This window comes from Crocodylus porosus, unplaced genomic scaffold (genome assembly GCF_001723895.1).
Source record: "Crocodylus porosus isolate Cpor-Errol unplaced genomic scaffold, CroPor_comp1, whole genome shotgun sequence".
Taxonomy (NCBI): domain Eukaryota; kingdom Metazoa; phylum Chordata; order Crocodylia; family Crocodylidae; genus Crocodylus; species Crocodylus porosus.
Genome location: NW_017728933.1, coordinates 375,343 through 388,591, shown reverse-complemented (window position 1 = coordinate 388,591; position 13,249 = coordinate 375,343). Strand labels below are relative to the sequence as shown.

The 13,249-nt window shown below is 44.8% G+C and overlaps 1 protein-coding gene across 1 annotated transcript in view; it reads left to right on the top strand.

Annotated features, from left to right (window-relative positions):
- The window catches only part of ANTXR1 (anthrax toxin receptor 1), a 118,992-nt gene that overhangs the window by 102,822 nt on the left and 2,921 nt on the right, over positions 1-13,249 (top strand). Inside the window, exons 15-16 of the mRNA XM_019545887.1 lie at positions 9,067-9,162; positions 10,716-10,883. Of these exons, the coding sequence (XP_019401432.1) occupies positions 9,067-9,162; positions 10,716-10,883 (264 nt within the window). The remainder of the gene's footprint in view (positions 1-9,066; positions 9,163-10,715; positions 10,884-13,249) is intronic.

Sequence of the window (13,249 nt, the reverse complement as noted above, 5' to 3'; positions counted from 1 at the left end):
ACTGCCAGGAGTGACAAGAAATAATGGTCACAAGCTGCCAGAGGGTAGATTCAGGCTAGCTCTCAGGAGGCGCTACTTCAGGGTGGCTAGGATCTGGAACCAACTTCCAAGAGAAGTGGTGCAGGCTCCTACCCTGGGGGTCTGTAAAAGGAGGTTAGATGAACACCTTGCCGGGGTCATTTGACCCCAGTACTCTTTCCTGCCATGGCAGGGGGTCGGACTTGATGATCTGCTTGGGTCCCTTCTGACCCTACCAACTATGAAACTATAAAGGTGTAAACTGGAGTTATTCCACTGACGCCAATGGAACGATGCTTTATTCATAGCTCTGCCACATACTGTGTGATTTTGGTTAGGGTAGGTGGGTAGAAGGTTTTAGGTGCTGAGTGTCTGGTATTAAGCAGATGCATTTCTCTTCACTGCGTAGAATTCTCTAAGCCTGATTGACATTAACCCTCAAGCAACTTTACTTTATGCCAGCAGAAGAGGGGCCTTAAAATTGGATGTATAGATTACTTTCCTACCCCCACAGTGCCATATGTTCATCTTAACGTAAAAGGGAAATCAGCCTCCTTTATCTTGGTATGAAGCTGTCATAACTCTTTTAAAATTTAAAGTCAGAAAAATTCTTGAGTACTCTCTGACTTAGTTCTGAAATCAGCAGGACTTGCAGGCATGCTCTGCACTTCATAGGATCTCATAGCAAGGAATGATGTCTGAAAGGAGGGGAAGCTTTGATGAAATAAACACCAGCAGCTGTGCAATCCTTTCATAGAGGAGTGGGTGCTCCAAATCCTCTGTTTTTTCCCCCAAAATAAATGGAGGATAGACTCAGTCCACTGTAATCCAGTGTTCTGAGCATGCCCTAGGTAGCTCCCTCCCCCACAAAAAACTCAATAACCACTTGTCTTCAGCAGGAGCAATGCTAATCCCTTAAGCAGCAGCATTACATTTATAGTATGATTTTTTCCCCCAAAAAAAAATCTTGGCAAAAATAAGAGTAGAAGAATTCTTGCATCAGCACATTTAAAAGTTGAGGCCATATGGCTGTGCATGACAAGAAGAATGCATTATCCTATTACAATGAAGGACCAGAAGCGATGCCTTTAGAAGTCTGCTGATGCTTTCATTAAATATTACTTGAAAGGACATTTGAGACATGTTGGAGACATACCTGCTGTTGGTCAAGGAAGACTTTAGACTTTATGGGCTAGAGGTCTCCATTTAATTCTTTCCAAACTCATTGGTGTTACCCACTGACTGGTGTGTCCCACATCTAGCACCAAGCTTTGGGGTGCTTGAGCCTGAGTGAAGGACTAGTGGTTTAAAGTACATCCAAGAGAGATCCAGTCGGAATAGGTAAATACCTTGAGAAACTAATACCCCTTTACCGGTCTCTGGCTCTGGTGGGTTGAAAACAGGTCACTCCACCTCAGGCTTGTAAGAAGTTTTGACCCAGTGAAAACCCAGCTGTTATCCTTGTATTTACCACCTCCAGGGTGGACTTACTCAAATTCCCTCCAGTTGAAGTCAGGCAGAAACTTCAGCAAGAAGCTGAAGGCGACTTATCTCCCATGTGGAAAAAAATGAAAGAGGAAGTTTGTGCCAGGAGGGCTGTGCAACTTTTAGCAGCTACCCATGCTCTACCCAGTCTGGTGCAAGGTCCTGGATTGATCTCCGAAGGAGTCATTTGTAAGCATTGTCACAGTCTGAGATGCTCCCTTCATTCCTGGCTTCCCTACTGTGCAGGTGAGGAGTAGAGGTGTAGAAATGGACTGCGGGCATTTGATTTCACAAACGGCTCTTCCCTACTATTGTGGTGGGACACTTCACCTCTCCAAAAGGGCTTGTGGACTCAGCTTGCCCTGGACCGTGGCACAGTCATGCTGTCAGCCAGGAAAGAGAACAAGAGGGACTGCCCCAGCAGGCGCCTTTTCACTCTAACTCAAACCTGCTCTCTCTGGGCTGCTCCTTCACCCAAGCTGTAAGGTCATCCCCAGTCTGGCAGAAAGGCCAAGCCAGCAGCCCGCCCATAATTGGATAATGCTCATGTCTGTTGTTGTCTTGCCCACATACATCAAAACACACACACAAGAAAGTCCTGGAAAGAAAGGGACATTCAGCAGCACATTCAAGGCATGCTGAAGGTGATTATTATCAGCCTGCATGCAAAACCCTTCAGCTTCCGCTGACCACCTCTTGCAGGGGAGATTTAACTCTTTGCACTGAGGCTGCTGCTGAGCCTTTAACCGTAAACTTTCATTCACCATGTACCTTTTTGATTTGCTCTTGAGCTACTGCATATCTCATTCTCACTTACGTGCCCTTATTGGATGCATGAAGCTGAAGAATAGCTGGCAGTAGTCCATCTGCATTGGCACTGGGAGTTATCAGTGTTTCTTCATCTTTTCCAGATAGTTTTCCCCTCTCTTCCTGAAATAGCTTGTTGGGAGATAATAAAATAACCTCAGAGCAAGTTTCTGATCTGATTTTTTGGTAGCTACCAAGGCAAGAAATGTCTTCTGTTATTCCTGAAAAAAAGCCAATTCACAGCTGTGTGCCAGCATATTTTGTTCTGCCTCTTTTCTCATAACAAGGGTCTGGAGGGGTTGGGGAAGGAAGGAACTCTTCAGGAGAAAGAAGAGTCAGGCATCTAAAAGAAAAAGGCTCAGACATTATTGGGAACAGATGAGAAGGAAGTTTTGTTTTGGGAAGCTAAAGAATTAAAAAGGCCAAGTGCATTTGGGAATGTTTAAACAGGAAAGTTGCGGACCAGTCTGATGAGAGCACAGGCCATGACTAGCTAGCGCCTACTGAACGCAGAATGAGAGCTGGGGTCAGCTCCTCCACCCTCAAGAAAAGGTTTGAAGGACTTTTGACAGTCCCCTTTGGCAAGGACCTGCAAAATCCTACAGAGAAGACAGCATCCACAAGAGGTCAACACCCCTGGTCCAAGAAGAAGTGTAGAAGAAAGGCTGGATGGGGTTGGGATGAAGGCAGTAGATGCTGATTCTAGGGAGGTGTCTTCAGCTCTTCACTCAGCCACTGAATCCCTTATGTGACCTTGGGCACTGTTAAACCTCAACTCCACGTGAGGACCAATGACTAGGGAGCGACGAACCAATTGCCCGTGGGATCACGAGCATGACCACTCATGGAGCAAACACAAGCACACACTGTGTTCCACAGCTTTATTGAGGTGGAGACGGCTTCGGGCAGGTCCCCACCAAGCTGAGGAGCGGCCCAGAACATCATTGCATTCATCCGTTTATACCTTCCAGTCCACACTCATTAGCGTTAAACCATGCCCAGTCTCCTCCCCTGGCTGTTACGTCCATGGCTCTGCCCCTGCCTTATTTCCATGGAATTGGCTACGCATTAGCACATTACCATGAAAATTTCCACTCTGCACCTGCATGAGGTTGTCACCCCTACTGCCTTCGGTCACTTGTGGTTAAGCATCTTAAAAGCCTACTTTTTGCATTTCCACCCTTGATATACTACTGGTTTCCTCCCCTGTCTGGTTTGAGTTCCTGTATTCCACAACTAAACAAACAGTCATATGATTAGACAAATGATTAACCATTTAAAGCCCTACATCCCACTAAGTAAACAATTTGTTAAACAAACATGTCATTTTGCTGATGTTCGTTAGAATAAGCATTACTCTTCTGCTAACCTAGCCTCTTAAGCCTTATGCCCAGTTAAATCTCTAGCTTGGGCATAGGTAAGCAATTTATCAGCTGCAAGACCAAGTCTTTCAGTGTTCAAGCTCACCAGCAAAGGAAAAAATGCCGGAAAAAAGAGTGGGGAAAAAAACAAGGGAAAAGGGCAGGAAAAAGCAAGGGAAAAGGGTAGGAAAATGCAAGCGTTTACCATCCTAACAGGCACATTGTTCCATGACTTGGTACAAGTGTCAAATGGGATTAATGTTAATTCCTTTCTCTGTCTAGACTGTTGTTCTTTGAGGGTCTCTTATGTGTACATGCGTGTGCGTGCGTGCACACTTGCGGTGGTTAACCCATTGGCATCTGGATTGAAGGTGGGGCTTTTAAGGGCTTGTCTCTACCCCGGATGCTGAAACTGGAAGCACTGCCATAAAGTGCACCTCACCCACTCCCTCCACCTGCTGTCACCTGCACTAGATGCACCCGGAAAAGAGACAATGTAGAGCTTGCAAAAAGCATACCTTGGACAGAGACCCTAACAGTGCTGCCTGGATGCCCCCCTCTGGCTGCATTGTTGCCAGGATTTGGATTAGGAGTGAGCGGGGAGGCTATGACAGCTCCCCCCAGGCTCAGCAGGTGGGCAGTTCAGACAAGTCCTAAGTCAGAGGCGGGCAAAATGTAGCCCCTGGGCTGGATGTGGCCCACAAGGCCATTCTATCCATCCCACGGGGCCCCTAAAAAGTTTAGAAAATTAATATTTATCTCCCCTGGCTGCCTGTCATGGTTTGGCAAAACTGAGTAAGCAGCCATCTGCCAGAAATAATTGCCCACCCCTGTCCTAAATCCTTAGTATTGCTACTACCACCTTGCAAATCACTGGCATCACTGCTTGCTTTCCCCTGGTGGTTGCCTCCCATCCAACTATTAACCAGGGTTAGCTTGGAAAAGTTGAAGAACACAAACCAGGAGGACCAAAATGGTGGAAAATCAAACACATTGGGTTTACTCTGTAAAAGGAGTAGACAGGTCAGATCATTTCTTTGTAGCAGCATGAAGCAACAACCTCTGAAAAATAGGCTAACGTGAGCATTAATCTCTAATGCAGCTTTTGATCTGGAGTGTTCCTGATCTCACTCAGGACAACCAGGTAGCTGAGAGACGCAGCATCCATCACAGTTAATAGGCTCCACATGTTATAGACCTGCCTTGTTCTACCCTCCACAACATGAAACCCTCTGGCCAGGGCCAGCCCAGCTGGATGATTCCATTAGTATGATTTTGGTTATGTATACTGTAAAAGAGAAAAAAAAATTCTTACTCACAAAACCATGTCAAGAGAAATGTTTTTTTCACCAACAACAGCAATGGGCAGCAAACTCATGAGCTGAAAGGCACAAACTGCCTCCCTTTCTGTTAGGCTCTGTACAGATGGCAAGGAGAGGACAGACCTGAATGCTATTGATGAATAAAGCTCAGAAGATTCAGTCCTGAGCAGGCTTGTGTTTTACTCATCCTATTGCTGTGGGCACCTTGTTAGGTGGCCCATAGCTGTCTCTGTGGGAACTGGAAAATAGATGAAGTATAAAAATACTCACCCCTCTTTCCCCCTGCCTCCAGCCTGGTTGACGTCCACTAAGAGACATCAAAAGCATCCGGTTTGCCTCTGTTGGCTGTACACCATGGTCAGGGGGTAAAGACCCCATGGGAGAGCACTGTTGGCTCAATCAGGTGCTTGCCCCAACAGTGCTCCCCCATGGGGTCTTTACCCCCTGACCGTGGTGTATGGCCCTCAGTGAGTTACAGGCAAAATTATAAGCAACAGTGAATTCCCTGCATGCTGAGCCATGCTTGAAGTAGCCGCAGTTGCACATGCACAGGGCTTGTAAAACGGGGTCTTGCATGCTTATGAGAATCTGATGTCAATAGCTGGGTGAAAAAAAATGCCTCTTGAGGACAGACCATATATATCGCTGGAGCAACCTTCTGCTAGGCATTCAAGTGCTACAGCTCTTGATAAGTGCCTGTGTAGCCTAGAAGTAGAAGTACAATGCTAGAAAACAGGGCCATGTATCCTAGTCCAGCATCCTTTGCTGTCTTGTTCGTCTTGAGTCAGTCATATTTTGTCTCTGGAAGGGGGGAATAACAGTCCCTCCTAGTCTGGGCACGGATAAGAAGCTCACATTTTTGCAGTGCTCGGAGCACGCTGAGTGCAGTGCCAATGCTAAAAGCTGATGAGACTCAGACTGCACAGCAGCAACTGCAAAAACAATCATCAGGGTGGAGAGAAGGGGATGTCTTCCAAGCTTTTTCATATCTGTTCAAATTCAGCTTGAATTCCTACCCAGGATAGCTCCCTAATGGGGCATGAATGACTCTCACATTACCCGTAAATAAGGTTCTCTCAGGTCAAGGTCAAGGAGCACAGATCCCAGCATAAAAGAAAGGACAAACCAGGATCCTTTAATTTTTATTTTATTTATTTATTTTTGCCATCTAGCAGCTGATGAAGCTGGATCTTTTGCTCTCAAAATGCAGCTGTAGCCGCCTTCCATTTTTCCTTTTTTTTTTTTCCTTTGGAGCTCTAGCTCCCTCTAAAGCATAGTTTTGTTGGTGGAAAGTTTCCAAGTTCTGTACTCAGTTTCCAGAATCCTTAAATGCACTTGAATTTTCCAGGGCTGTTTTCCTTGTTGCTTCTGGGTCAGAGCTACGGTCCCTGCTCAGCTCGGACTCAGTTCTTACTCAGATGAAATGTGCTTTACGTTCTGTGGCAAGGTGAGCTGAACGAGGACCGAAGTAGGCCAAGTAGGGTCTTATCGTGGCCCTATGGTATTAGTTTTGAGGAAGGACAGTCGGGTAGATAGGCTGGGATTCAGGAGATTGGTTCTCTGGAATGTATTTCTGATTTTTCCATTGACCTGTTGTATGACCGCATGCAAGTCTCTGTGCCACTGACTGTAAGATGGGGATAGTGATGCTCAGGAGCCAGGTCCGGTGACAAATCCAGCAGGCTTCTCTGTGCATCTTCCTGTTTTCTTTAACTGCTTCACTGTGCTGCTAACTCTTTGCCAAGTCTGAAGGACATCGAGGGTGTTGTCCTTGACCGTGTTGCAAAACCTCTTGTGTCTATGAACCATGTAAACAGCCTCATCCCTCAGTGGGCTTGTGACTCCCTTGTTTTTCAAGCCTCCGCTGTTGTCATTTTGTGCGTGTGCTGTTTTTATTGTTGTTTTGGCAGGCACACTCCTAACTTAGGTTTAAAATGACTTGCAGGGCTTTTAAAGGCCTGCAGGGAAGATTTCTTAAGCCCTGGCATTTCCTGTTGTGAGAAGTCCAGTCTGTGCCGAACTAAAGAGAGAGAGAGAGAAGAGAAATGTGGAAGGAAAATATTTGGATGGCTTTGATCCCGATTAAAAAAAAAAATCCTCATGGAAAACTTTGTGCAGAGATATTAAGTTCTTATGTTGCAGCAGAGCAGCTCAGCAGCTTGAGAGAGAGAGAGCGCGTTCAGCAAAGAAAAACTCACACTAATCGTTAGTTTTTCTATAAAGCAGATTAAAATTTCACAGATTTTTGGACCAAAAAAAAAAATCTTTTGTTTGATATCACAAATTAAGTTTTCTTTTACAGCTGTGTTTGTTCTGTTTAACTCCTCTCCCTTCCCCCTCCCCCCCCACCCCGCATGTCAAAGGTTTTTAAATTTAAAGGTATGTTTGATTTTGTTTTCAATTTTTGAATCCTGAAAGGCTTGTTCAACCACTTGGAAAATTCTTATTCTTGGTCAAACACCTTGAATATTTCTGTGAAAAATTGAGTAAAAGTGTGAGGGGGATAAAGAATAAAGTGCCAGAGAGAAAAAAAGGTTTGTTCCTTTCTCTGATTTTGTGGAAGGTATGTGGTATTTGTTGATGGGCAGTGCATTTCTCCTTTGCCAATTTGAGTCCGTTTTGAGAATTGTACACATTATAGAGAGAAAGGTGCCATTAGGGTTAGAGGTTGCACTGGCCTGGGGCTAGTGCAGGGTTGCCATGGCAGGGATATTTTCTACTGCTTTAACCAGTTAACTAAGACTGTGGAGACTCCACCACTTACAAAGGGGCTCAATATTCTGTGCTCTAGTACAGCGCTTCCATCGTTTCATGGGTGTTAGGGGCTTGAAGAGACCTTACAGATCTCATCAGGTTCAGACCCCTTTGCATGCGGGCAGGAAAGACCTCTGGGATCAAATGATTTCAGCAAGATGGGCATCAAGACATTTTTTGGAGATTGCCAGGGTAGGTGACTGTGCCACTTCTGGGGGGAGCCTGTTTCAAAACCTCAGCACTCAACTTGTAAAAAAATTTTTTTTTCTGTCCAGCCTGAAACAATCTTCAATCAGCTTGTGCCCATTTTTTCTTGTCCTCCCCTGGGGGGCCTTTCTAACCTTTGTAGACCTGGGGTACCACTCGGAAAATGCCAGCTCTTAGTTTTCACTTGTTTTTTGACTACAGAAAAATAATAGAGTAGTTTCACAGTGAATAACTCATTGCCCTCAGATATGCATAAGTTTAAGTTTTGCTGGATCAGGGTCTCAGTTTTGACCCTATGGACCAGATGTTTAGCAAGCATAAATCCAGAAAGTTGTTGCAGAAAAAATATATGTTCCTGTTTTCCAAAAGGCAGCGTTTCTTGTAGGTTAGAAATACCAGAGCTTGTTCTAACAGTCCTTCTAGCTGGTCCTTTCTCAGTAGTCTCATCTTGAGATATGAAGAATTATTCTCCTGACTAGTAATCAGAGCCCCTTCTATTTTCCTCCTTGTCTCTGAAATTCTTAGCACCTCCTGGTATTGAATGTGCTCCTGCCTTATTATCCAGTTAACCAGATTCACTGCAACATAAAAGCAGCTCTTCATAGCACTAGCATAGCAGGCATGGCTGTGGAGAAGCCAAAGTACAGTGTTCTTCAAGGAGCCCTGTTTTCTGGCTGCCAGACTGGCTCCTCATTGGCCCCGATGGCCAGCAGGTAGGGCTGGGGCAGGTTGCCTCCTTCCTGAGTTGTGCTGAATGCTGTTTGACTGCAGTTCAGGATCTGGTCCAGAACTTTGTTTTTATATCTCACAAATTTGTAGCAGTGATTTTGCAACTTGGAATCGTTGTGGGATCAACGTGTTTTCTTCTTAGAAATCAAAGATGATGAATGACCAGAGTCTTCATTAAAAACAAAACAAGAATCATACAATAGCTTCTTATTGGGAATGCCCTGAAAAAATAATCCCTGAAAGTTGAGAGCTTTTTACATCTCCCTTAGACTTTAGGATTGCTCTAATAATGCAAAGGGGGTTGATAATCTGTGATGGCACTTCACTTCATTGCCTCTTCCTTCATGCCTCTAATCATGCAATCCCTTCTTTATGTTTTGTAGGAAGAAGATGATGACGGTCTTCCTAAGAAGAAGTGGCCAACAGTAGATGCATCTTATTATGGTGGGCGAGGTGTTGGGGGCATTAAAAGAATGGAGGTAAACAAATGCTTGCTTGTGTGTCAGAAAGTCACTAAATATAAAGTGAGACACAGTTCCCTTCTGCTGTTCACCTGAAAAAAACACTGGGGGCTTTAATTTTAAAAGTCTGAATTTCTGAGCACAGTTAGTTTCACCCTAAGAGTCTTACACTAGCTTTAGGATGCAAAATCCTGGCTCCCTTGAAAGGATAGTTGAAGGCCTAAGGCTTAAGGCCTAAACCTGAGCAAATCCAATTAATTTCTATATTCAGTATTATCCTTCCCACCTTCATGCATGTGACATTGCATCCTTCTATCCCCATATACCTTGGAAAAGATCTAGAGAAGCACACAGTACTGATCATTCACTTGTCTGCAGACAGAAATCTTGCTGAACATCATTATGCTGGATGTCAGGAATAATTTTTAATGTAAATCCTGATAAAACTTACTCAGATGCCTGTACAAAAATTGTGTTCTTTATATCAGGTAACTTTTCATGACAACCAGTAACAGCACTGGTTTTCTCCCTTGATGGACCACAAGGAAGAAGAAGAACAGAGGTTTTGGCTGATATTTTCCCGATGTTAGGATTGTATTCTTTGTTCCCTTTCACCTTGCATGATAATTCAGACCAGTGCAAAGTAGGTATAAAATGCTAACAGGTCATAATGTTGCTATTTAACACTCCCCTTAGACTAGTGTGAATGATGACATGAGAGACAGGGCATCAACTTTAAGGCCAAATGCAACCACTATAGGCCATTGTTAGAAGGGTTCGTTGTGTAGCTTTCCTTCCTATGTATCACAAGCCACAGAATAGCAACTGGCATTTCCTGCATCAGGTCCACTAGCTGGGGCTTGAACTGCAGGGTAACTTCTGGATACATCCAGTCTCATTTTACAGATTCTGGTAATCGAGAATCCAGTCTGTCCTGTGGTGAGCTTTTAAAACACTTATTTCTGCTTCTCCAACCAACTTGAACCCAAGCAGTTGTTGTCTACATAATAGACCTGCATGCATAAATAAGAACATTTCATCCAAATAGGGGATGCAAGTATAGGGATGTTGACCAGTACAATGGGAAACAAATCAGGGGCCTCCAGAGTTGACAGCACCAGCTGCTATAGTTAAAGGCAAAGAGGCGAGGCACTGAATGGCACTTGAGGCCATAACAGAATTGTATTCCCTAAATTTTGGGCACAGCAGGTAACCTGTAATATACCCAACAATGAATTATACAAGCTGTAAAGCAGGAAAGGCACCACATCCTTTAGCATAATTACTCTGAGACTAATAATCTTGCCCACTGCTAGAAAAACCAGTGTCTACAATCTTTCACATTTGAAACTCCTGGCCATCTCTTTGCCTGTTTATTTGAAAGAAATAAGGCTTAACCAAACCCCTAGATCCCAGCACCAAAAGCCCCAGTCTAGGCACATGTCTGGCTTTGTTTCTTCCTCAGCAGCAGATCCAGATTAAGGGAATATGTGCGGTGTCCATCCAAACACGGGAGCTGGATGTTCCACAGCATGTGCTGTTCTAATGTGCCTCTGGTGTTTCCATTTCAGGTTCGCTGGGGAGAAAAGGGCTCCACAGAAGAAGGGGCAAAGTTAGAGAAAGCCAAAAATGCTCGAGTCAAAATGCCAGAACAAGAGTATGAATTCCCAGAGCCCAGGAACCTCGGGAACAGCATGCGCAGGCCCTCTTCCCCCCGGAAATGGTACTCGCCAATCAAGGTGGGTGTTGTTCAGTGTCATACAGCCCTGATTGTAGCAGATGCTTATTAAACACTGCTACAACCTTACATTGAGCTTTCAAATCAGAGCAAAGTGAGTCACTGGGTGTTGAAGTCTCGGGGCCAGGACCAGGTATAATGAATCGCCCAGAAATTTTCTTAGAAATTCTCAAGCAGCTACCAAAGCTGGCTTTAAGGCTAGTTGGCCCCGCCAGAGGAGTGCAAAGCAACTCAAATGTACTGACAGAACAGGGCCCAGGGCTCTTTCAGAGGGGAAGCTAAACCTGTCATAGTGCCTTTTCCCCTCCCCTGCCTAAAGTCCCCAAAGGCAGAGGGCGTGGTAATTTCAGTGCAAAGAGAGAGAGAGAAATCTAGCCCCCCACCTCTTTATAAAGCACCTGCTGAAGAAATAATAATAATCATTAAAAAACCCTTCCAGATGCCACGAGAGAGGGCTGTCCCTAGGAAATGAGACAGGCATTCTATGGTGCAGAGTGACTGCCTACCAACAAACGAGGGTCATCAGGGCTTTGCGTGCTGCAGGGGCAGTATGCTGGTTTTTCTTGGGGGAAATGCCTTGCAAGCTCTTTGGTCAATATGGAGTGGCCTTGGAAGTTAAGGGGCAAGTGTTCCTTTCTGCCAAGGCTCAGGCAGCATGAGGCTGTGAAACGGTTTCCTCCAGGAGACTGCAGATCTCGCCACCCTCCTCTCCACAGGCAAACAGCACATCTCAGACTCACCTCTCCTCACGTGACCAAAGCACATCTCAGTGTGTTAATTAAGACAAGCTAACAGTGAAAGGAAGCCCTGCCAAAACCATTACATACATCATTTTTCCCTGGATATTGGGAGAATGAACCACATGTGACAGATGTTAGTTATGTCATTTAATATACAGCTGGAAGGCACTCAGATAGTACTGTGGTGAGGACAGCACTAGAACAGTATGAATTAGAATTGATATGGTTACATGCATGCTCATTTTCCCGGGGTTCTGTACTACTAGCTTGCGTAAAAGGGGCCTGGTGTACATGGGAAGCAGATCCTGAGCCTGCGTTCCAAGTCACTGGTGATGCATTAACAGAAGACCAGAGTGAGAGGTGAGTTGGTCCCTTTGTTTCAAGGGATCATTAGTGCCTTCTGTACTCAGGCAAGTGCTTCTCTATCTTAAGGAATAAGAGCTGTTAGATGAGATTCTCCAAGGAGCAAGTGGGGATTACCAGTCAGTTGCCATTGACTCTCAGTGGAAAAGGAGTGTCTGTGTGCACCTTGAGTTTGGAGAACCGCCTTGATGGATAGCTTAAAAAAAAAAAAAGGTCTGAGCAAATAAGACCCCACATCCAAAAGTACTGATACTTCAGGGTGTTCAGCATCTGCATTAAATTAGCTGCTTGTGCCAATCTTGAGACAAGAGCATCCTCAGTTCTTAGACTTCACCACACTCCTCATTGACTAACACCCAAAAGACACCCAGTGCAGATGGAGTAATGACATTCAACAATTCCCACCAAGCAGGATCCACCAGAAGTCAACAGAAATAGAGGGAATGATTTCTGTGAGCCAAGGGACCAGAAATCATTCCCATAAAGTTGCTCCTCCCATACAGTGAGGTCCATCAGTGCAATTGGCAGGCCCCAAACCATTCCTAAAGGAGCCTTTTCTCCAAATGACATAATCACATTGTGATGAATCTGCCTTGATTTGCTCAGGAGAGCTATTGTAGAATCATAAAAGTAAGTTTATTAGGTCATCATGTCCATGCTCCCTGCCAAAGCAGATTGCTAACTGGGGGAGGGAAAAAGGCACTATGACAGTTTTAGCTTCCCCTCTGAAAGAGCCCTGGGCCTTGTTCTGTCAGTATATTTGAGTGTAGCTGTCATTGTTTTTTTTCCCAGTCTAGTTTTAAAATAACATAGAGGCTTCCACAGCTTATTTCACAGGCTAATAGGTCTCACCCATAGGAAATGACTTCTGATATTCAGCTTTGAAATCCCTTCATCCCAGGGCTCCAACTGCACATGACTCTGTTGGTAAAATGAGCCGTTCCTTCCCCTCGGCCTCTGAACTCAGTAGAAGGCAAAGAATGGGCACATTACATTGTAGGAGGAAACATTTTTCTAAATAAAGGAGAAGACCAGGATACTAAACCCCAGGAACAACGTTTGTACCGAGTTAATTAAAAAATGACGCAGAACCAGTAAATTCACATTTTGGGGTCAATCCTCTCTTTTCCCTTTGTGTGTGCCAGCTGCCTCCTTTCTGCACAGCAGCGCAACCACCAGCGTCAACTTGGAATTTCCTGGTCTTTGTCAGCTTATCCAATGGAGTTTTCTTCTCCTTCACATACGCTCCCACTTCCCCCTTCCC